This window comes from Protopterus annectens, chromosome 4.part1 (genome assembly GCF_019279795.1).
Source record: "Protopterus annectens isolate FY-2018-M chromosome 4.part1, PAN1.0, whole genome shotgun sequence".
NCBI lineage: Eukaryota > Metazoa > Chordata > Ceratodontiformes > Protopteridae > Protopterus > Protopterus annectens.
Window position 1 is genome coordinate 839,133,010 of NC_056734.1, and position 23,048 is coordinate 839,156,057.

General features: G+C 44.7%; 1 protein-coding gene across 1 annotated transcript in view; it reads right to left on the minus strand.

Annotated features, from left to right (window-relative positions):
• Positions 1-23,048, minus strand: part of HPS3 (HPS3 biogenesis of lysosomal organelles complex 2 subunit 1) — a 603,825-nt gene that overhangs the window by 132,800 nt on the left and 447,977 nt on the right. Inside the window, exon 15 of the mRNA XM_044070618.1 lies at positions 14,892-15,098. Coding sequence (XP_043926553.1) covers positions 14,892-15,098 — 207 coding nt within the window. The remainder of the gene's footprint in view (positions 1-14,891; positions 15,099-23,048) is intronic.

The window sequence follows — 23,048 nt, forward strand, 5'->3', positions numbered from 1 at the left end:
TCCCCCTCTGCCTAAGCATCTCAAGGATGTCTGAGAAGGGGACATCTTCAGAGGGGGATCTCGGGGACCCTTCCGAATCCTATAAGTCGGTATCTGATGTGACAGACTCAGGGGAGTCAACATGCTTCCTCTTGCATTTCCTCTTACGAGGTGGCTCCTCTGAATGATCAGGGGAGGCCTCGGAAGAGGAAGATACACCCAAGGGGGTGCCCTGCAGCGTTGGTTCCCCATGCTTGGGGTCTGGAGGAGGGGCAGAGGCAGACGCAGGCACCATAGTGGGAGGAGCCGATGGGGATGATCGTGGGGCTGACTCAAGGGCCAGCACACTCCTCACGACCTCAAAGGCATCCCTGCTCGAATGCCGAGAAGGCTCCGGTTCTGAAGAGATCGGAATCCCTCTCCGCACCAAGGGGGGACGGCTCCAAAGCCGATGTAGGAGCCGAGCTCACCTGCGCCGAAGCTCCGAGGGGGAGAACGGGGTCGGACAAGGGTCCGATGCCACTTGCCCCCTCGGAGCCGACGAGGGAGTCTCGGCGCCCAGACCCTTCCAAGGACGGTACCAAGGAAGTGATCGGAGCCGACGACGGAACCAAAGGAGAAGGTATCAGTGCTGACGGTTCCACGACTCGAACCCCAACGAACTCCGGCTCCGAGCTCAAAGGAAGAGTCGGAGGAGGAATAACTGCAGACATGGACGGAGCCGACACCTGATGAGGGGGGCTGGACAACATTTTTGCTAGGGCCTGCGATTTCAACAACCTACTGACCACTCTCTCCACGTCGTGATCTGAAAGACTTGAGGACCGAGAAGAGTGGGACCGATGACTGTGCTCTGACTGGAGCAGAGGAGACCTCGGAGCCGAGCGTATCAACTCCAGGGAGGGAGACCTAGATCTCTTTCGACTCCCCGACGGCTCCGAAGTGTGAGTCGGAACCGACTGGGAGGCAGGTAGATCAGTTCCAGACGGAACCGAGGCCGAAGGAACAGCTTCACCCATCGATGGCTCCGAACTAGGAGCCGAAGATTTAGGTGGCTTAGAAGACTTCACGGACTGGGCCTTAGCCGGTGAATCCTGCTTAATTAAACCCCGTAGGATTAGCTTATTTTTACGCTCCTGCTGGACTCTTGGGCTGAAAGCATGGCAAACCGAACAAGAGTCTTGCAGGTGCATGGCGCCCAGAATGAACACAAGGAAAGGGACCCATCTGTCAGACATCTTCTGACACAGCATGTTCTTGAATCCAGACACCTTAGTATTCTTGGACATCCCTGAAAAAAAATTGGAACACCAAGAACAATACACAAAAATTAGGATATAATAACTACCACACACACTAAAGTTACCACACCCAAAAAACAGTCAAAGAATACTAACAATATTTTACCTACAAGCCAAATAAAAGTAAACTAGGTAAATGTTATTAAAAGATTTTTTTTTTTTAAAGAAAAAGGAAAAGGTTAGCCTCTAATTTAAATGGCTACCTATGAGAAGAAAGGGGGAGGGGAAAACTCTCTAACTAAAACGAGTTTTCTGAAGGGATGGGGAAGGATTCAAGAAAGAATTATAGGTACAACAAGGATACACTGAAAAAGGTTGTAACTACGATTAACAATCTACACTAAACCTAATAATTTTTATCAAAAACAGATAAAGTAATGAAAATATACGACCTGAGCCAGTAAAACAACCTCACAGCAGAGGCGGCAAATGAGATCTGGATATCTAGCGCCAGGCATCATGGGATATGGGGTGGCCTCGAGCCAGTATGCAGATCTCGAGCTTTTGAAGATGGCCAAGTCGGAGCCAAGGATCGGCTCTGAACCCAACCAGCAAGAATGAAGGCGAGATAGACAACTTAACATCCATGGTTCGCAGACAGCTTACAAAGCATCAAAGGGATCTCATTGTTGAAAGGAATCAATCAGGAAAAGGGTACAAAAAAAAAAAAAAAATTCCACAACATTGGTTATACCATGGAACACAGTGAAGACATTCATCAAAAAGTGGAGAAAATCTGGGACAACAGTGACATTGCAAAGAACTGGACGTCCTTCCAAAACTGATGAAAAGATAATACGAAAACTGATCAGGGAGGCTGCCAAGAGACCTACAGTATCAATGAAGGAGTTGCAGGAAATTCTAGCAAGTACTGGTTGTGTATTACATGTGACAACAATCTCCTGTATTCTCCATATATCTGGACTATGGGGTAGGGTTGCAAGTCGGAAGCCGAAAAATATCCAGGCACGGCTAAAATTTGCAAAACAATAGATCAAGTCTCCCAAAATCATGTGGGAAAATGTGTTATGGTTTGATGAGACCAAGGTTAAACTTTTTGGCCACAATATCAAAAGGTATGTTTGGCGCAAAAACAACACTTTGCATCACCAAAAGAACACCATCCCCACGGTGAAGCATGGTGGTGGCAGTATCATGCTTTGGGGTTGCTTTTCATCAGTTGGAACTGGAGCCTTAGTCAAGGTGGAGGGAACAGTTCCAGATACCAGTCACTTTTGGCCCCAAACCTTCAGGCGTCTGCTACAAAGCTGAAGATGAAGAGGAATTTCGCCTTTCAACATGACAATGACCCCAAGCATACATCTAAATCAAAAGAACGGCTTCACCAGAAGAAAATTAAAGTTCTGGAATGGCCCAGCCATAGCCCAGACCTAAATCCAATAGAAAATCTGTGGGGAAACCTGAAGAGGGCTGTGCACAAGAGATACCCTCGCAATCTGACAGATTTGGTGCACTTTTGCATGGAAGAGTGGGCAAATATTGTCAAGTCAAGATGTACCACGCTGATGACTCCTACCCAAGAAGACTGAATGCTGTAATTAAATGAAAAGGTGCTTTAACAAAGTATTAGTTTAAGGGTGTGCACACTTATACAACCACTTATTGTACGTTTTTTACTTTTTATATTTTTCCCCTAACATATCTGTTTGTTTTCCAATTGAAACCTGGCATTTTAACAGGGGTGTATATATATATATGTATATATATATATATATATATATATATATATATATATATATACATATATATACATATATATATATAAAAGTTAGGGGAGTGTGGGGGATCTCATCCCCCCCAAGACAGGGGTTGCAGGGGGGGGACTTACCCTCCTGGAAAAAATGTTATATACATTTTTTTTTTTTTTTTTGCTGTATTCTCTGTTGGACAAACACCATTCAATAAATAATCATGAATCCTTTAGCAAGATCCAAATACACACTATGTACTGCTTGGCCATTATCCAGAGCCTCAGTCTACCAGATTCAGTAGGCAGGACCCACCTTTCACAAAGCCAAACTGATGTGGATCAAGGGATTGGAGGATGCCAATGTCACTATTTATGAGTCCCATAACATGCTCTGTTACTTAATATATGTTACCAGTAAGTGCTACGACCACCCTTGTGCAGGTGCGCTCTTAACAGTCAGAGGCAACAGACAGGAACCACTCAAATAAGTACAGAAACTTTCTTATCACTCTAGTATCTCAGCTACAGCCTTCAAGAAGTATAAAAATGCTAATAGCAAGCACAGTATATATACACCCACCAGTAAGACCATAAAACAATCAACCAATAAAAATACACACAGAACTAAATCAGTAGCCTTCAGTTACCATTAAGTTAAGACCCGAGGGGTATAACGTACCAAACTTCAAAATAAAAATAGCTTCCTTGTATAATACCTTTTTCTTATACACATTTTCTGAATAAAAGATGACTAACACTTTCTCTAAAATAGTGGCTTTTAGACCACCAGGATTAGAATTATGATGCTGAACAAAATGTTATACAATAGGGCTGTCAACCCTTTCCTTGTACAATAGGGCTGCTTTTTGTCTACCAGGGGAAGGGGTGGCAGAAGAAAAAATATATTTTGTTGCTACATATAGTGTTTTGAGTTATGTTATGGTGGATTTAGTGAAATATTACTGGAATATTTTGTTTAAATTTAAGGATTTAGGAGGCATACTTTCTCCCCATCCTGGGGTGTCGTACAGGAGAGGCAGAAATTTGCGGGAAATTCTAGTCCACAATTGTTTTTCTGTACCCACTGCAACTCTTTATTTTTCTCTTAGCGTTATGGGAACATAGCCTTATGGTTATTGTTGTGTGTGGTTATGTTGTTAGAACATTTTCACATATTAATAGGGTTCCTTTTTATCCTTCAGAGGTATATAGCTGTGAGACTGAGGGAGTTACTTATGCTTTACAATGTCTATGTGGCTTATAGGGGAGAGTAAAAGGAGGTTTAAAACTAGACTACAGGAACATGTTAGAAAAATTAAAAAGGAAGAGCAGTATTTAAAATCTGCCCCTATTTGTCCCCCATCGTTTTAGGCTTTGTCCAGATTTTTTGCTCTAAGAGGTTGAGAGTTATGGTGGGTGTGTATATATACTGTGCTTGCTATTAGTATTTTTATACTCCCTGAAGGCTGTAATAAGAAAGTTTCTGTGCTTATTTGAGTGGTTCCTGCCTGTTGTCTGTAGATATTGTTCCCTGCTGTTGTGGTCTTTTGGCACTCTTTAACAGTCATCCACCAGGCTATAGGCATTTGTCAAGTGAAGAGACTACGAATGAATGAGTTTAAAAGGAAATAAGGGAGGGAAGAATCATGAAGGGGGAAAGATGGAAATGAATTTATCTGCAAGTATATTAGTGATGTACTCAGAGTCAGAAAAGGCAGCACTATTAAGAGATCAATTCAATCTAGGATATTCTTAACACAGAATGTTTTATGTTTATCTTATGGTGCCTTGCAATGAAACAACAAAATCAAACAATGCTTGAAGAAAGTACAGTTGTGCAGGTAACTTACATTAATAGTAGATGCTCGAATAGCTCACTGTTGAAGTATGTCTTGAAAATGGGATTCATTTGCTAAGATATCCAGAAAGTCCACAGAGCTCAGGTTCCTTTCTTGTGCCCTCTACCTACATCCTTAGCATTAGCAGATTGATGCTTCAAGACGGATATAAGGATATGTCAAAAACTCAGAACTTTCTTGCTATTAGTCCATGTATGCAGACGTTTGTCACTGTCACATCTACCTATCTGCTACGGTCAGCTTCAGCGCAGAGGCTCAAGCAGATAAGCTCCCTGTTGGGAATCCTTCCTCTATTTAATAACTTTTTGTTAGAAAATTTACTTATGTTTTGAAGTAAAAAGGAAAGTGTGACTGTTGGCATCACATTCCTTATAAAGTTTTTCCCTTGAGTTGCTTGTTTTGTTTTGACTTGAGTATGACGTAAAACTTTGTCCCATCTGTCAGGCATTCATCCATAAAACTATTCCAAGTAAACTTCATTCTCTTAAGGCTAACACCTAGAGAACAAACAACTCCAGACCTTAACTCGTGCTGCCATAGCATCATCTGCTTCATCATTTGACATGCCCCCCAGGTGAAAAAAGAAATGAACACCTAGTATAGAGGTGCTTGACAGTAACCAGATGTCCTCTTCTCTCAGCTGGTCTGAGATAAGCAAATCTGCTAAACACTGCAGAGAATATTTGAGTGGATCTCCTTCTTTGGGTAGATCTAACATGTGGCTGTCACTGACCATACAAAAAAACTACAGGTCACTGGTGATGGTTTTCCAAGCTGGGGAAAACTAACAAAGTACATTTGTGTACACTTACCATAAATGTAGATGTTCGAGTGTATTCACTGTTGCAGTCATCACATTTGGGTTATCCCTGCCAGGGTAGCCCTCAGTTGGCCCAAATACCAGAGGCTTAGTATTTCTGTGTCGGTTGCCGTCGCTCCAGGACTGACATCAGGTCGTCAGTGGTATAAAATAAGGCAGCCAACGCCATTACATCAGTTTTTCTTGCCCTAACTGTCAAAAGCCCCCAAGAGGGAGCTAGGTTATGCTGGAAGAACACCACCAGTAGAAAGTAAATATCAAAAATTCCTTGAAAGGAGAGAGAGAGAGAGAAAGTGAGAAAATGAGAGAGAGACAAGGGGGATGGAGGGAGGGAAACCAGGACTGCAACAGTGAATACACTCGAACATATACATTTATGGTAAGTGCACACAACTGTACTATTTTCTTCGTGTTTCACTGCTGTAGTCATCACATTTGGGTTGATTCCCAAAGCTGAAGAAAAGGGTGGAGGCAATCAAGAAGACTGGGGGCTGGCTAGGATGGCCTGCAAGACTGCGGTAGCAAAGCCTGTCCTGGATTTGGAGAAGATAGGCAGGTGGTAATACTTGGTGAAGGTATGAACAGGTGTCCATGTTGCAGCCTCCAGGATGTCCCTGGTGGGGACCCCTCTCAGGAAAGCTGCAGAGGTGGAGGCTGCTCTGGTAGAATGTGTCCTGACCCCCTTGGGGGAAGGTTTCCCGTGCTGCTGTGCTGCTTGTAGCAGAAATAGATGCAGTGTGCTGTCCATTTGGAAATGGTTTGTTTGGATATGGCCTTACCCTCTGCTCCTGCAGCAAAGCTGACTAACAATTGATCAGTCTTTCTAAATGATTTAGTTCTGTCTAGGTAGAATCTGAGCTGTCTGTGCACATCTAGAGAGTGCAGAATCCATTTCCGCTTGTTTTGTGAGATAGAGAAAAAGGTGGGTAAATCAATGGATTGGTTGAGAGCCACACTAGACACCACTTTTGGCATGAATGATGGGTTTGTCCTGAGGGAGACCCTGTCAGCATGGAAAATAAGTGCTTGTAGCTCAGATACTCTTCTAGCTGAAGTGATGGCCAGAAGCAAGGCTGTCTTCCAAGAGAGAAACTTTAACTCTGTTGAACCTGCTGGTTCAAAGGGGGGCAGGGTGAGCTTTTCCCACACAAAGTTTAGGTCCCAAGCTGGGATAGGTGCTCTTCTGGGTGGCCTCAAGTTGTTAGCCCCTCTTAGGAACTGTTTGATGACAGGGTGGGAGAAAAGAGGTGGCTCTGTGCTGAAATGAGCAGAGATGGCAGAGGCATGAATTTTAATAGAAGAGAAGGACAGACCCCTGTGTAGTAGGTCAGCCAGGTAGTCCAGGATGAGAGGTAGGGAGGGCTGTGCCATTCTGGCTCTCTTAGCCTGGATCCAGGTGCGAAATCTTTTCCACTTGTCAGCATAAGACTTTCTAGTGCTAGGGCATCTGGCCTCATGTATCACATCTAGAACTTATTTGCTTAGACTGACAGCTTGTGAAGTGGTCAGGGAATAATCCAGGCTGCCAGGATGAGGGTCTGCAATTGGGGATGCATGAATTCATCATTCCTCTGGGTCAGGAGTGTTGGGATCTGAGGGAGATGCCATGGTGGCAGGGTTGACAGGTTGTGCAGCAATGGATACCACTGCTGGCTTGGCCTTTCTGGGGTAATCAGGACTGTCCTTAGTTTTTCCTCCCTTATTTTGAGCAGTACCCTTGAAATGAGTGGTAGAGGGGGAAATTCATAGACCGAGAGGCTGACCCACTGGAAGGATAGCGCATCAACTTTCCAGGCCTTGCTGTGAGGTTCCCTGGTCCAGAATTTGCTGAGCTGATGGTTGGAGTGGGAGGCAAAGAGGTCAACCTTCGGGGTGCCCCATTTCTGGGTTACAACGGTGAAGGTTCTTTGGTCTAGCTGCCACTCGTGTAGGTCCAGAAGATTTCTGCTTAAGTTGTCTGCCAGAGAGTTTAGAGAGCCTGGCAGAAATTGTGCTAACAGGTGTAGTTGCAAGGCTGAGGCCGTGTGCCAAAGGGTCATGGCGAGCCTGCACAGAGGGTACAAGTGAGTCCCTCCCAGCGTGTTGATATACCATATCACAGTGGTGTTGTCTGTTTTGATCAGTAGAGGCCCTGGGAGAGTAGGGGTCTGAAGGCTGTCAGAGCGTGCTGAACAGCTAACATCTCTTTTTGGTTGATGTGCAGATGTATTTGATTTGGGCTCCATTGGCCCTGAATGCACCTGCCATCCAGGTGTGCACCCCAGGCATAGTTTGATGCATCTGTGGTGAGGGTCTGGGTGGCTTGGGGTTGTGAAAAGGGAAGTCCATTGTTGTGGCAGCATGCTGCTGCCCACCAAAGAAAATCTTTCTTTAAACAAGGTATCATTGGTATAAGAGTTTCCAGGTCTTGGGAGTGCTGACACCAAAGGCTTTTAGATACCATTGTAGTTTCCTCATATGCAGTCTGGCATATGGAATGAGTAGAATACAAGTATCCATGAACCCAGAGCTTGGAGGATTTTCCTTGCAGATAACTGGGGTCTGGTGGCTAGTTAAGAGAAGTAGGGTGTCAGGTAGGCTTGTTTTTCTGGTGTAAGGAATGCCATCTGGGATGCTGTGTCCAGGCTTGCTCCCAGGAACACAATTTTTTGTGTGGGTACTAGTTTGGATTTCTGTTCGTTGATAGTTTACCCAAGGGAGGTCAGTAGGTCCTTTACAAAGGTCAGGTGCTTTAGCAGCTTTTCTTGACTGTCTGCCTGAATCAGGCAGTCATCTAAGTATGGGTAAATTTGAATATTTCTTTGTCTACAAAAAGCAATGGCGGGAGCCAGACGTTTTGTGAAAACTCTGGGAGCAGTGGATAAGCCAAAGAGAAGTGCAGAAAACTGAAAGTGCAGTGATCCTGCCCTAAAACGTAGGTATTTCCTGCATGATTCCTCTTGGGGATGTGTAGGTAGGCCTCTTTTAGGTCTAGGGTGACTAACCAAGCATCCTTGGACAGCATAGGTAGGAGTTGCTGGAGAGTGACCATTTTGAATTTTGGTATCACCAGAAAGCTATTTAGAATGGATAGCTCGAGGATGGGGCACCATGCGCCCTCTTTTCTGGGTACCAGGAAGAGTCTGGAGTAGAAACCTTGGCCTGTCTGTTCTGCAGGAACATGCTCTATTGCCCTCAGAGAGCAGTGAAAGGACTTGCTTTTTGGCCTCTGCTCACTGGTTTGGGGGAAGATCTGGGAATCCTTTTGGGGTTGGTAGAGTGTGGAAGTAAAATTTGCATCCCTGGGACACTATGTTGAGGACCCAGTGGTCATTGGTAATGGTGTCCCAGGTGCTTGTGTGGAAGGAGAGAGGGGTGGAAGTGTAAAGTCAATGCGAGTTCTTACCATGAGGGGGTGGCTTAGCACTCCCTGGTTTTGAAGAGGAGGAACTCCATTGCTTAGATCTCTGCATTCCCTGGGGCTGTTGTCTGGGAGGCCTGCTTCCCCAGGGTTTGGGCTGAGCTGACCTGGAGGGTGCAGGAAAGGACCAGTGCTTGGAGGGGCAATGCCTATTGAACCTCGGTGGCTGGACCTGCAAGAAGTCTTTAACTGTCTGCATAGATTTAGCTTTTTCTTCCATCTTTTTTAAGACCTCTTCTGCCTTGGTGCCAAATAAGTTGTCTTTGTGCAAGGGTGTGTCTAATAATTTGGATTTGACATGGTCTGGCAAGGGCTGTTCCTTAAGCCAAGCATGCCTTCTAAGGACAGAACCAGTGACTGCTGCCCTGCAAGATGCTTCTAGGGCATCAAAACCACATTATAAGGTGTGCTTAGTTACCTGACTTGCAGAAGGCATTAACTCTTCTAACTCTTTATTTTCTGCACAAACAGGAAAAGAAGATATTTTTTGTTTGAAGAGTTCCATGGTATGTTGCTGATATTTCAGCATATGGAACTGACAATTTAGTGCTCTAATAGCAAGAGTAGCAGAGGTGTATACATTTTTACCCCATCTTTCTAATGTTCGGGAATGCCTATCTGAAGGGGTGGGATTCTTAGCAGAAGTTGCTTTAATTCCTTTAGGTCCTTGAGAGATAACCTCGGGGTCAGCAGTAGGATTTTTGAAAAGAAATTTGTGAGAGTCAGGGACTCTATAGTACCTGTCAGGTTTTCTGGGAGCAGGAGGGAGGGTGTCAGGGGTCAAACTGGATTCCATAAAAACATGATCAACAACATCCAGGACAGGAAGAATGGCCTAGGTCTGTGCTGTGGAAGATCTAAGAATTCCCTCTGTCTCTTTTTTGACTGAGGGTAGTCCTGACATTCCCATTGGAAATGCTCCCTTAAGATATGTAGGGTTTCCCCAAATGAAAAGTCCTCTGGTGGAGAGGCTGAAGGGATGGATTCCTCTGCATCAGAATCCTCATAAGCAGAGAGGGGTTGCATATCTTCATATTCAGATGCATCAGAGTCATCGGACTCCTGTTCAGATAAAACTACTGGGGACAAATCTCTTTTTCTTTTGGAAGGGGTAGCCTGGCTTCCCCTGATAAGCATTATAAGGTCTTCTGCCATTTTAAGCATTTGAAACTGAGGCAAGGAAGCAAGTGCCTGAGCTTGGGTCGTCATTTTTTGGGTGTGGATCGTACCCTGGGCCTTAGAAACTCGGTAGTTTTCAAAACAATGGTAGATGCAAATGAAGTCATCAGTCTGTGCCGAGAATCGGTAGTGCGAAGTACTTCCTTGGAAGCCGGTGCCTGCTCAGCAGCTCTGGACCCATCCAAGGTAGAGACATCCACAGGATCCTTAGTCGATGAAGAGTCTCACTGCATACCAGACTCCAAAAGGGTCTCTGTATTGGCCTGCGAATCCACAGAAGCGGGCATCAGAGGATGTAAAAACACCTCACTGAGGACAGGAGAACTGACAACTAGCCTAACGGAAGCATTGTCGGCAGTTTTGGAAATGTGCGGTCTGTTTTTGTCTTTATCCTTACGTTTTTTCGGAAGATTTGCTGTCGGATGGCTTACCAAAGCCATATTGGAATTCGAGGACTGAGAACGAAATATGTAGCTACAATAAGGGCCTGATGACGTATAGTTCTGGCGTTGAGCAAAGCACAAAAGCGATAGTGGGGGACGTCGTGGTCTGGGCCTAAGCAAGTGACGCAGTAAGAATGAAAGTCTCAGTGTGGTATTTGCTTTCCACAGGTGAGACTATTGTTAACTTTTTCTTACATCGGTTAGAGCAAGAAAAAAGGATCCTCAATGGGTACTTAGCTTTACAAGACTTCAACTTCAACTCGGAAACAGAAAACTCAGGTAGCGGCCGACCGGCACTCATGCGGACTGCTTCTGCTTTGGGCTCCTTGGCAAGAAAGACTGATGTAATGGCATTGGCTGTCTTATTTTATACCACTCATGACCTGACATCAGTCCTGGAGTGATGGCAACCATCGCAGAAATACTAAGCCTCTGGTATTTGGGCCGACTGAGGATTACCCTGGCAGGGATAACCCAAATCTGATGACTGCAACAGTGAAACACGAAGAACATTTACCGTTTCATGGGCAGTAATGAATCTTGTCAAGAATGTAACCACCGGGCATAAGAGGCACTCTCTATAAACTTACATCGAGGATGGTGAGGTAGTCAGGGCTATATTATAACTGGGGGACTAGAAAAACAAAGAAGAAGCAGAGGAGGTTGTGGAGTGTCACAAAGACTCTCTACATTGGTCAATACTTGTTTCTTCTTTTAGAGATACTCAGTCAGATCCTGAGAGAGAAGGCCTACCAAAATAAACGGCTTCCCCCAGGAAAGAAATGTTCAAAATGACCTGTCTGAGCTCATCCTTACAGGAGGAGACATTGTCTTACAAAGGCATATACTACAGCCTGTAACCCTTGCTATAACGTTAAGACAATGGCTAGAACAGACATCTACTACAAGATTACTTAGTGAACCAGGAACACTGCCAGCTTCTCTGCTGTCTTTTCTGCTTTGGTGGTCTGCATCTTGGAAGGTTAACAGAAAGCACTTACCCCAATGTTCTTAAGCAGCCTTCTGCCCACCCTGTCCAAAGCTTTAAACTCCTTATTAAATCAAAAGTTACCATTTTTTTATGAAGAATGTTGGATAAAAGTGGTCACATAACAGCCATAGTAAAATGCTTAGCCAAAACACCACTCCACACTGCTGGGGCATCTGTCTTCTTGGGAGCAGACATACTACAGTCTGGATACTTCCAGTCTGCAAAAACAGTACTCCTGAAGACAGGTTCCAGACATGCTTTGACCCCAGGCTTCTACTACTTTTTTTCATTTTGCCCCCCTTGTTTCTTTCTGCTCCCTCCCACAGTACCTTGCCTGATGGTTTCTCTACCTTTATCCAATTTGCCCATTTGTGCCAGTGGAATGGGAGCCAGGTATTACTGAGCTAGGTGAAAACCCTGTGACTCATTCATTCCTGCCCAGGAACCTAAATGGCCCTCCATTCCCCAGGGAAAGTCAGCTGGTAGGAAGTGGGCCAGCTTGCAGGTCCTGAGGGGTGGCCTACCCTCTCGTGTTGAGAGCACAAACTCCACCCCAGCAGTTCCGCAGAGCCCACAATCGCTGCCTCTACACAGGAACTGTATATCCAATGGCAATTTCCCTTGGCTGCATAGTGAAAACACACTAACAGCATAGCAGGATCAGACAGCTTGGAACTTTATTGCTAAGCATCACCTATACAATACATCAGTGCCATCTCCCTCCCCACAGAATGGGCAAGCTGGCAGTGGCCATTCAGTTCTATCCTCCTTGACCAGCTGCTAAATGTATCTGAGCAGCTAACTGAACTTGGGACACCTGTGGTATAGTCAGGGCTTTAGACCTCTACACCATGGCACTGAATTGGCTCCTCCTCCTCCTATCCAGATAATTGTTCAAGAATTTCTGTGACAAAGGCAACAGTTCTACAGGCTGGTCCATATATGATCTCAGCCCAAGATTCTACCAGGAGAATGGAATAGGGAGGACTATAGGGACAGGAGGATTCACTCTTCTTGTCTATTTCAGAGATGAGGGCCTGTGGATACTTGGGAGTCACTTTTCCAGGGCTCAGATGGAAGATAACCTCCATTAATCCTAATTCTGTCTCTAGAAGGAGAACCTGAACTTTGTCAATGTGCATGGGGTCAAACATGAGACAGGCAAGCACCACAGGTCACACTGCATGATGTCAGCATGCAGGAAACATTTGCTAGAGGTGGTGCTGTAAATGAGAAAGTGTGTAATGAGTCTGGCACTATTAGAAAATCACAAACATTAAGGGTGTGCCTTTCTCACTTGTGAGGACAGGGCCTACCAGAAATCAAACTGCTGTCATACATTCAATATCACATCCAACAGGCCCTGCGGGGATGGAAGGGCTCAATGAAACTTCCTCAACCTTCACCACAGAGCTTCAATAGACTAGAGGGAAAGTCTGGTAGATAAGATCTCTGTGCCAATTGCTATGATACAGTCTGCCTAGGGGGAACTCAACATGTCGATCATTCCACAGATGCAGAACTGATAAGGCATACTCCAGCCACTGAAATGTAGAAAAATTAGTGCAAATTCCCTGGCTAGCAGTTCTGAGGTAGCTACCAGGGGTGCATCTCTCACAAGGAATCTCATCACCAGGCAAGGACAGGTGCAAGCCAACTCACTGACAGTAAAGAACTGACAAAGCCATCACAAGGATGCACTCAAGTGGGGAAGACAGTAACCAGTGTCTATTTTGTAAATCCCTCACCTTTGGATAATGGTGACCAAGGGAAGGACTCCTGATGAATCCTGAAACAGACAACCTCAGTCACCATCATCTTGACTGAACTTTGGATGAGCTCTAATTTCTCTTTCCTCTGCCATTGAGAGACACATGGCTGACAATTTGGCACCTACAGTGGTGAAGTTGGGCTACTAAGCTAGTCAAAAGAGAAAGATCTAGTGTAGATGCCAGCATGTGACCTAGCAATGGAACATTTAAAACACTTTAGCTTCCTAGAGAGTAAATATGAGGAGTCTTCCACAAAAAAACTCATGATCAAGAGTCAAACTGCAAGAGCAACAGAAAATAAATGATTACCACATTAGCTAAGCTTGTTCTACTAGTCATGAAATACACCACCAGAAGGCAATTATCTGAAAATAGGAATGAAAGAAAAAAGCACTGACAGGCTAAGAATGGCAAAAGAAATCCCAAAAGTTAGCCACTGCTGAAGGCCTTTGAAATCAGATCTGGTAATATTCTTCTGTCATGACCACAGTTCCACTCTTAGTTTGGAAGTCTTACATCTCTCTTTTTCCAGCATCAAACCTGACTAATTTCTTACTTTGTTAGCAAGGAATTTGGGCACTGCAGTGAAGAAAAATAAAAACGGGGACCATTACAAAGAGCACACCTTCAATTTAGGTGCAGGGTTGCTGAAAGGGAACAGATGGGTGTGCAACCTCAGGAAATGTGGATACTGCAAATTTCTGAAGGGCCATACATATTAACACTGAAAACTAAACTAATATTTGAACCATTCTAGACAACCTCTCAAAATCTGATATTGTCATGCCACACCTGATAACAACAAGTTACTTTTATGCAAATTAATTTGTAAATCTTCTCAAACACTGAAAGGGACAGTTGTCCGAGAAAAAGAGGGAAAAGTGCTGCTGTGCCTAAACTGAATTCTCACCATGCAGCATATCACAAAATTCTGCAATCTTATAATATCACAAGAATGATATCTAAATGTACAACTTCACAACTACACCATTTAATTCTGCAACTAATGCATTTCTCATGAAACCCTTTAAGGAAAAGTAATTAACACAAAAGCTTATCGGTACCTGATTTCCTCAAATTAGTGTCAGTTATTTACCTGACGGATGATTTCTTGGAGATGATTTGATCAGGTCCAGCTAACTAAAGAGAACTAAAAGGAACGTTTATCATTCTGTTTAAATCTTACCCAAGCTTTTGTGAACTTCGAGTTAGTTAGAAAAATGGATGCGGGAGGGGGGGGGGGGGTCTTGGGTCTTCCTCCATGGAAGATGTACAGGGTGACACTTCTTACACAAAACAAAATTATCAAAAGCTCAACTTAATGCACATAATCAGATTGAACAGCCTTCAGAAAAACTCAGTCCTTTAGCAAGTGTCTTATTGTCCAGTTCAAACATATTTGAATGACTTAAATAAACTGTGTTCAAGAAACATACCTGTTTTTCTTCCTTCATCTCATGGTAGGCATATGGCAGAACAGCCTGAGGGCATTGGTCCAAGAGCTTGTCCACACACATCTCGTATTTGCCAAGTCTAGTGTCACAAAGAACACGGATACTAAGGCCAACATTATCATTCTGTGGCAGTTGTTCCACAAGTGGCTGAATATGGCTTACACCGATTGAAGGGCCACATAAAAGAGACTACAGAAAGAGATGGTTGTAAGCTGTCATAATTCATTCATGTTTTTAAAATGTATAACTTAATATAACTAACTGAGCCAGTACACAGTGAGATGTCTGATCATTTGAATTTAAAGTTGTTCAGACAAAGGCATTGGGTGATGAGTGAAGTCTGATAACATGAAATTAGTTATAATGTCAACAAAATTTTACGTTTCATTGCTTCTTCTTCAACAGGAATAGTGACTTTAAATCTGGAATAATTACATGAGAGTATGTGGAGGGTCATCCCACATTGGACAGTGCATGTGCTGGTCTATATTACTTCAGCAAAAGAATACATCTTCATCGCTTACCAGCCGCAATTAACTTCAATGAACAGCGGAATTTTTCCTACGGTTCAGAAACACTAGCCCACCAAACGTACGGAACACAAAAAGCACTAAATCTAATCCACCACCCCACCCCCCACAACACCCTAACTATACATACCAACTCCAAGATCACACTATAGTGGGGAAAATGGCAAAGTTGAGAAGATGGCCAGGTGTTTCCAAACCATGGAAAAATTCCCCAGTCCACTGAAGTTAATTTTGGCGACTGGTGAGCAATGAAGATGTATTTGCTGAATAAGTCTGTCATTGAACTAATATAGACCTGCATGTGCATAGACACTGCATATCCATACTAGTTAACATGCATGTTATTTGGTGTCTGTGTCAGGAATAACAGATATGAGGCACCCTTCTATGAAGAAATTAACTAAATCCAAAACTAAATGCAATCTTTTCTTGATAAGAAAGCAAAGTAAAAGCATAGAAAAATGTTTTAGTTTAGAAAAAGTATTAAAAAAAGAAGTTATGTACTCACCATAACGTTCCATCTGATTAGGTAACTTCATTTGTCAGAAACCTGTGGGTATCGGATTCGACCTGGATCCGAGCCGGCAGCTTTCCAAGCTAGAGATCCGAGCTCCAAGCTCCTCCCCCCTTACCCATAATACCTTGCTACCTCCTTCCAATCCTCAGATCATGTTTGCCCACCTATATAACCTCACAACGACAAAACAACAACCTGAAGAATCCTAACCTAAGGATTAACAAATGACCTGAAAAAACAACCTAGGATTCAGGTAATCAAAGAACCAGGTTAGGGGGAAGGAGGGAGGGTCGGTTGCTGACAAATGAAGTTACCTACTCAGATGGAACGTTATGGTGAGTACATATCTTCTTTATCTGAAGTAGGTAACTTCATTTGATCATCGACCTGTGGGACAGAGTCCCCAGCTACCAAAAAACTTGGGAGGTCCTTAAGGAAGGATATTCCGGAGCACTGCAGAGCCAAAAGCCGCCCTTCCTATAGACACTAAATCCAATTTATAGTGAGAGATAAAGGTATGAGAGGATGCCCAAGTAGCCGCAGAGCAAATGTCATCCAAGGGAACTCTCGACCAGAATGCAGCAGATGTAGCCATAGAGCGGGTAGAATGAGCATGAACCCCTATAGGCTCTGGCAGGCCAGATAGTTTGTATGTGAGCAGAATGCAAATAGAAATCCATCTGGCCAGAGTCACCTTCGACACTGGCTTACCCAAGAAGGGTTTTGCAAAGGAAACAAAAAGCTGATCAGACATGGCAGCTGTACTGTGTAAATAAAAACATAACTGTCTATGAACATCTAACAAATGAAGTTTGTACTCCCCTTTGTTTTGATAGGGGAAAAATTGGGAGATTAATGGACTGATTGATGTTCGCCTCGGAGGCCACTTTAGGTAGAAAAGATGGGTTAGTCCTGAGAGAGACCCTGTCCTTATGGAAAACAAACTACGGGGCTTTAATACAGAGGGCCTGAAACTCCGACACCCTTCTAGCTGAGGTAATAGCTACCAAAAAGGCAGTTTTCCAGAACCAGAATTTCAAATCAACAAAAGCTGCAGGTTCAAAAGGTGGTCCAGTCAGAGCCTGAAGGACCAAAGTTAGATCCCATGGAGGGACGGAGTTCCTAATAGGAGGTCTCAAGAGAAACGTACCTTTCAGGAAAGTCTTACAAATCTTGGTGGAAGTGAGGGGATTGAGATTGTCTCCAATTTGAAAATGGGAGATGGCAGCCATTTGAACCTTTACAGGAGTGGGTTGTTCCCAGCACAAGAATCTGATAGTCTATTGGCCGTTTTGGGCCAATTTCTAGCTCTTTCAAGTCCCCCTGTATAAAACCCATTTTGGCGTGGTTTTTGTGCTTGTTACTACTCAGCCAAGCTCCTCGTGGTCCTGCAGAGTGGTGCTAGCAGCAGAGAGGCTAAAAGAGTGACTGCTAACCTGATAAAAGTGTTTTTTTTTTTCCTGCTACTACCTGGGCGACTGTCCGATCTAGCTAAACTGCAAGTATTTCTGCTTCTTGAACTGTTTTAAACTGTTTATTGTTTTTGCACCTGCACTTTTAAAGTTTGTCCTGTTTGTTGCATTTACCTGTTGAGGCTACACACTCAAGTGCGCTAGCCTGTGTTACATATTTATTGCATTTTCCTGCTGTTTGTTGCAAAAAAGAAAAAAAAAATTATCCTTGTTTCCCGTCTTTCCTGACCTAGAGTAGTCCAAATACAGGCTTTGCTGTATTCTGGACTTTTGGAAAGTTCCTGTGTTGCCCATTTCCTTTCTTGGATAAAGGGAGGCTTCTTTGTTCACCAGTGGCAGTGGGGAGCTTAGAGCAGCCTATCTATCCCAGCACAAGAATCTGGCAGTCTACTGGCCTTTTTTGGCCAATTTCTAGCTCTTTCAAGTCCCCCTGTATAAAACCCGCTTTGGCGCGGCTTTGCGATTTTGCGATAGCAGCATCGGGCAGCTCCTCTTAATTGGGTTTAAACCATTCTCGGCTCCACAAAGTCTGCTCTTCACTTTTTCCCTTAGAACTGATCTAGTTCTCATAATAAACACCCTATTCCTACTCTAAAGCCTGGCACTTGCTCACTAAAGCAATTATATAAGTCAGCACTAAAAAATTAAAAGCACTACACCCTCACAAACTCCCCTTGAGTACCTTGTTCCCCATTGGCCCTTTTTTTCAATTATAAAGGATTCCCAATACTATTCTAGCATGTCCAAAGGTCAGTTGTCAATCTCCTCTCCGGTCCAGTTGGTGAATCTGGGAATCTTGAGGCAATGTTACAGCTGCCTCATGTACACAGACAACCCTCTCCTCCTTCCAACAAATTCCAACACATGTGAGAGATGCAACCATATAGCCAAACTGGAGGCTAAGCTCTCTCAACTCAGTACTGGCGTAACCAGCCAGGAGGAGAAGGAAACCACACTCACTACAATTCCAGTCTCACATAGACCTACCACGACAGCAAACCAAACACATAAACACACAAAAACATACTCAAAGGCTCTAAATAAAAATCTGCCTAAGCAGCAGAGACCTCCAAAGCAGACACCCAAGCAACCGCTACACCAAAACAAAACACATGCAACACATAGCTCACAAAGCCAGTGTGCCGAACAGTCACAGCCCTTAAGGCTAAACAACACACCTGATACACTTGTAATAGGTGACTCTATCGTCAGGCACACTGACGTCCCGCTCACCAGGCTGAACAAGGAGAAGGTCACGGTGAGCTGCCTGTCGGGCGCTAGAATCCGCCACATAACACAAGCACTCAGGTCACTCCAAGGCAAGTACAAATATGACTCAGTCATTGTTCATGCTGGTGTGAATGACCTGAGACATACCTCCCTGGACTACATGAAAAGAGACATAGAGGAGCTCTCTGAGCATGTAGCCCAGGCCGGTATGACTCTGACCTTGAGTAGCATCTTACCCTCACCAAGAATGATGCCACAATATGAAGACAAGATGATCAATTTCAACAACTGGCTAAAGTATTGGTGTCATTCAAAGGGGATCCAATGCCTGTCAGCCTGGGATGACATGCTCGACAAGCCACGATGCTTCGCTAGGGACGGCTTGCACCTGTCACCCCTGGGCTTTCGGATATTGGCAAAGGCTCTTGCCACCCCCATAGTTCCTTTTTTAAGCAAGGCCCAAAGACAAACCCACCTCCATAGGTATCACAAGGGATAAGAAACTAAGAGTAATGCTACTCAACGCCAGAAGTCTAAACCTCAAGATGCATGCACTCGAAACTCTCCTTAGTATGGAGAACATCGATATCTGTGCAGTAACAGAAACCTGGTTCAAGGCTACCGAGAGCACCCCAGCACTACCAGGTTATACCTCATACCATGCTTTTCGGCCCCAAAACTTGGACCGAACCACAAAAGGAGGGGGAGTATCAATATTCGTCAAAGATACCCACACCTCCAGGTTGGTGGCACAGCACGAAGCATCAGAGACTATCCATGTGCAACTAACAGTGGGTAAAACTGCCTTCCAGTTTATAGCCTGCTACAGACCACCCTCCCAAACCCAGGAACCCCACTCGGCCTTCCTGAGAACACTGGAAAATATGAAGGTCTCTCCAAACACCATTATACTGGGCGACTTCAACTATCCAAACACAGACTGGGAGCATTACTCTAGCCCAAAGGTTCCTAGAATTTATAAGCTCAAATGCTATGGAACAACTTGTTGCCACTCCCACAAGAGGGGAAAACATACTGGACCTGATCATCACCAACATGGGGGCTCTATGCTCCAGACCAGAAGTGTATCCCTCACTGGTAAGATCAGACCATAAACTAATCTCACTGGATATTCACATCCCGACCCCACTCCCTGCCCAGAAAACCACAGTGAAAAACTTCTCTAAAGCAAATTTCACACTCCTCAAAACCGAGGTGGAATCCTTCAAAGCCCCGGGCCTGTGGAAAATACGACCCAGACCGCAGAATCCTTTATAAACGCATTCTATGAACACCTTCAGGAATGCATGGATCATGCAATCCCAAATAAAACCAAGACCCAATCCTCCAAAGGCAGGTGTCCTGTCTGGTGGACCCCAGCCATAAACAAACTATACAATAGGAGGAGGAAGCTACTACATGAGAGAGCAAAATCCCAAAAAGGGAAGGCATATCTGATCAGTATTAGCAAAAAACTACGGGCACTCATAAAATCATCTAAGGCCAGCTTCGAGAGAAAAATTGCACATGACACTAAGGATAATCACAAGGCTTTCTTTAGTTATGTTAGGAACCTGGGTGGGAATTCCCAGATATGCTCAGAATTAGTCCAAAATGACAAAAAATACACCGAACCCACAGACATTGCCAACATCCTAGCTGACAGGTTCAGTGCAAACTCCACACCCCCCCCCCCCACCAAAAGGGCAAATATCTATCCCAGCAGAGTGCTGCCCCCCTGACATCTCAGATGCTCAGGTAAGAGCCGCTCTCTCCAAAGCAAAAAACACAGCATCAATGGGACCAGACAGTGTCCCGGGCTGCATCCTACATGAACTCCAAGAAGAGCTAAACCCAAACATAAAACTACTGTTCAGTCTCAGCCTTACTACAGGATATGTACCCAAAGAGTGGCGTACAGCAACAATGGTCCCTCTCCACAAATGTGGTGCCTCAACGGATCCTGGAAACTATCGCCCCATAAGCCTGACAAGCTCGGTCTGCAAAGCTATGGAAAGGATCATCATGGACCTCATAAATAAAGATATTGGGGACCTACAGACACTGGATCCTACCCAGTTCGGCTTTGTTAAGGGCAGATCCTGCCTCTTAAACCTGGTTGATTTCTTTGAAACAGTCACCAAGGCCATTGACGAGGGGAAGGTGGTCCACACAGCCTACCTGGACCTCGCAAAAGCCTTCAATACAATACCCCACTCGGGCATTATAGATAAGCTCACCAGCTTAAATATAAACCATGTCACTATGTCACTAGATGGGTGGCAAACTGGCTCAAGGACAGAACCCACATGGTTAGAATTGCTGGAGCTATGTCAGACTCCAAACCAGTTACAAGTGGCGTCCCACAAGGCTCAGTCCTGGGACCTCTCTTGTTTGGTATATATTTCTCGGACGTACAGGCCAACATGGAAGGACTGTGGCTGACCAAGTTCGCAGATGACTGCAAACTAGGCACTATAATCGACTCTCCAGCCGACACAAACATCCTACAAAATGGCCTCACAGAAACAGACAACTGGTGTCAGAGCCATGGCCTCAAGCTAAATGCCAAAAAGTGTATAGTCATCCCCTTTGGCAAAAACAAAGTGCCCACAAATTACCACATAGGTGGTAATCCATTAAGTACAGAAGAAGTAATTAGGACCTGGGGACCCAAGTTGATAGCAAGCTCTCATTTGAAAACCATGTGGCCAAAGTGGCTAGAAAAACATTTTATATAGCCCACCTAATCATTAAGGGATTCACATCTAGATCAGGGGAGGTCATTGTGCCTCTTTACTCATCCCTCATCAGGCCCATAATTGAGTACAATGCCCCTTTTGGGATGTACCTTACCAGACACCTGCAGCAAATGGAAAGACCCCAAAAGTACCTCACCAAGAGGATCAAAGGGCTCAAACAGATGCCATATGCTGCCCGGTTAAAGAAACTCCAGCTCTACTCAGTGGCATACTGCCTGCTCAGAGACGATCTGTGCCTGACGTATAAAGCCATGTCCAACTCGGAATTAATGGACATGCTGCACCTCAGAAAATCCAAATCCCATCGAGCTACGTGCTCGAGAGACTTGAACCTCAGCACTGAAATAAATAGGACATGCTGGAGGGACAGATTCATAACCCATAGGCTCCCTTCACTATGGAATAAAATCCCAGTCCAGGTTAGGCAGAGTCCCTCATTGACTGTCTTCAAGAGGAATCTTGATGAGTGGATGGGAGATCGTAGGTTTACCCCGGGTATCACTTCTGTGTCACTGTTAGACAGAGGCACAGTATACTAACCTCGAAAAAGGGCATAGCAAAATTCATTTAAAATGGGTGGCGAAAGCCAAACACACTCTGGCTAGGCTTATAAATGCCCTAGGGCAGATAGCCTAGTATGAACCTATGAACCTACAGTAGAAGAACTGGCCCCTTGCTGAAAAATATGAGATAGGAAATCGAGCCCTGCAGGGATGGGAGCAGTGAAAGGGTCCAAATTCCTATGACATGCCCAAATGGAAAACCGCTTCTATTTTCTACCGTAAACCTTCCTGGTAGAAGGCTTATGCACCGCTACCAGGATAGCTCTAACTGCAGACGAGATACCGGGAGTCCTAGCAACTAATGGAACTGGATCAACCAAGCTGAGAGCTTAAGATCGACCAGATTCGGATGGGATATCAGATCCAGGATGGGATCCAAGATCCAGAGAGGAGCTATAAAATGAGACCATAGGCACGGGAACCAGGCTTGACAAGGCCAGAATAGGGCTATGAGGATAATCTTGTTCCCCAACCGACGAGCTTTCTGTAAGAGTTTTGTTATCAACGGAAGAGGATGATAAGCATAAGGAAGACCGGGTGGCCAAGCATGAACTAGAGCATCTCTGGGGCTTTCCCCGGGAGGGGGAATTAGAGCGAAAAACTCGCTGCACTTTGCATTGGAAGGTGACGCGAAGAGATCGCAGCAAGGCTGACCCCACTTGTGGAAGATCTAAGAGATACTAAGGGATTCAGAGACCACTCGTAAGGTGAGAGGATAGTTCAACTCAGTTTGTCCGCTAGGATGTTGGACCGACCCAGAATGTGTGTTGCTAACAGAAAACAGTTGGTGGATATCGCCCGATCCCAAACTCTCATGGCCTTTCAGCAAAGAGGGTAAGACCTGGTCCCCCCCTGTTTGTTGATGTACCCGACCATTGACATGTTGTCTGACTGAATCGCAATAGTCCCTGGAGGGAGAAAGGCATGAAGGGCTTGCAACGCTAGAAGCACCGCTCTCATCTCCAGAACATTGATATGCAGAACGGTCTCTGTCTGAGTCCACATACCTTGGACAGTTCTGCCCATGTAATGCCCCCACCAAGGCGAGAAGCGTCCATGGTCACC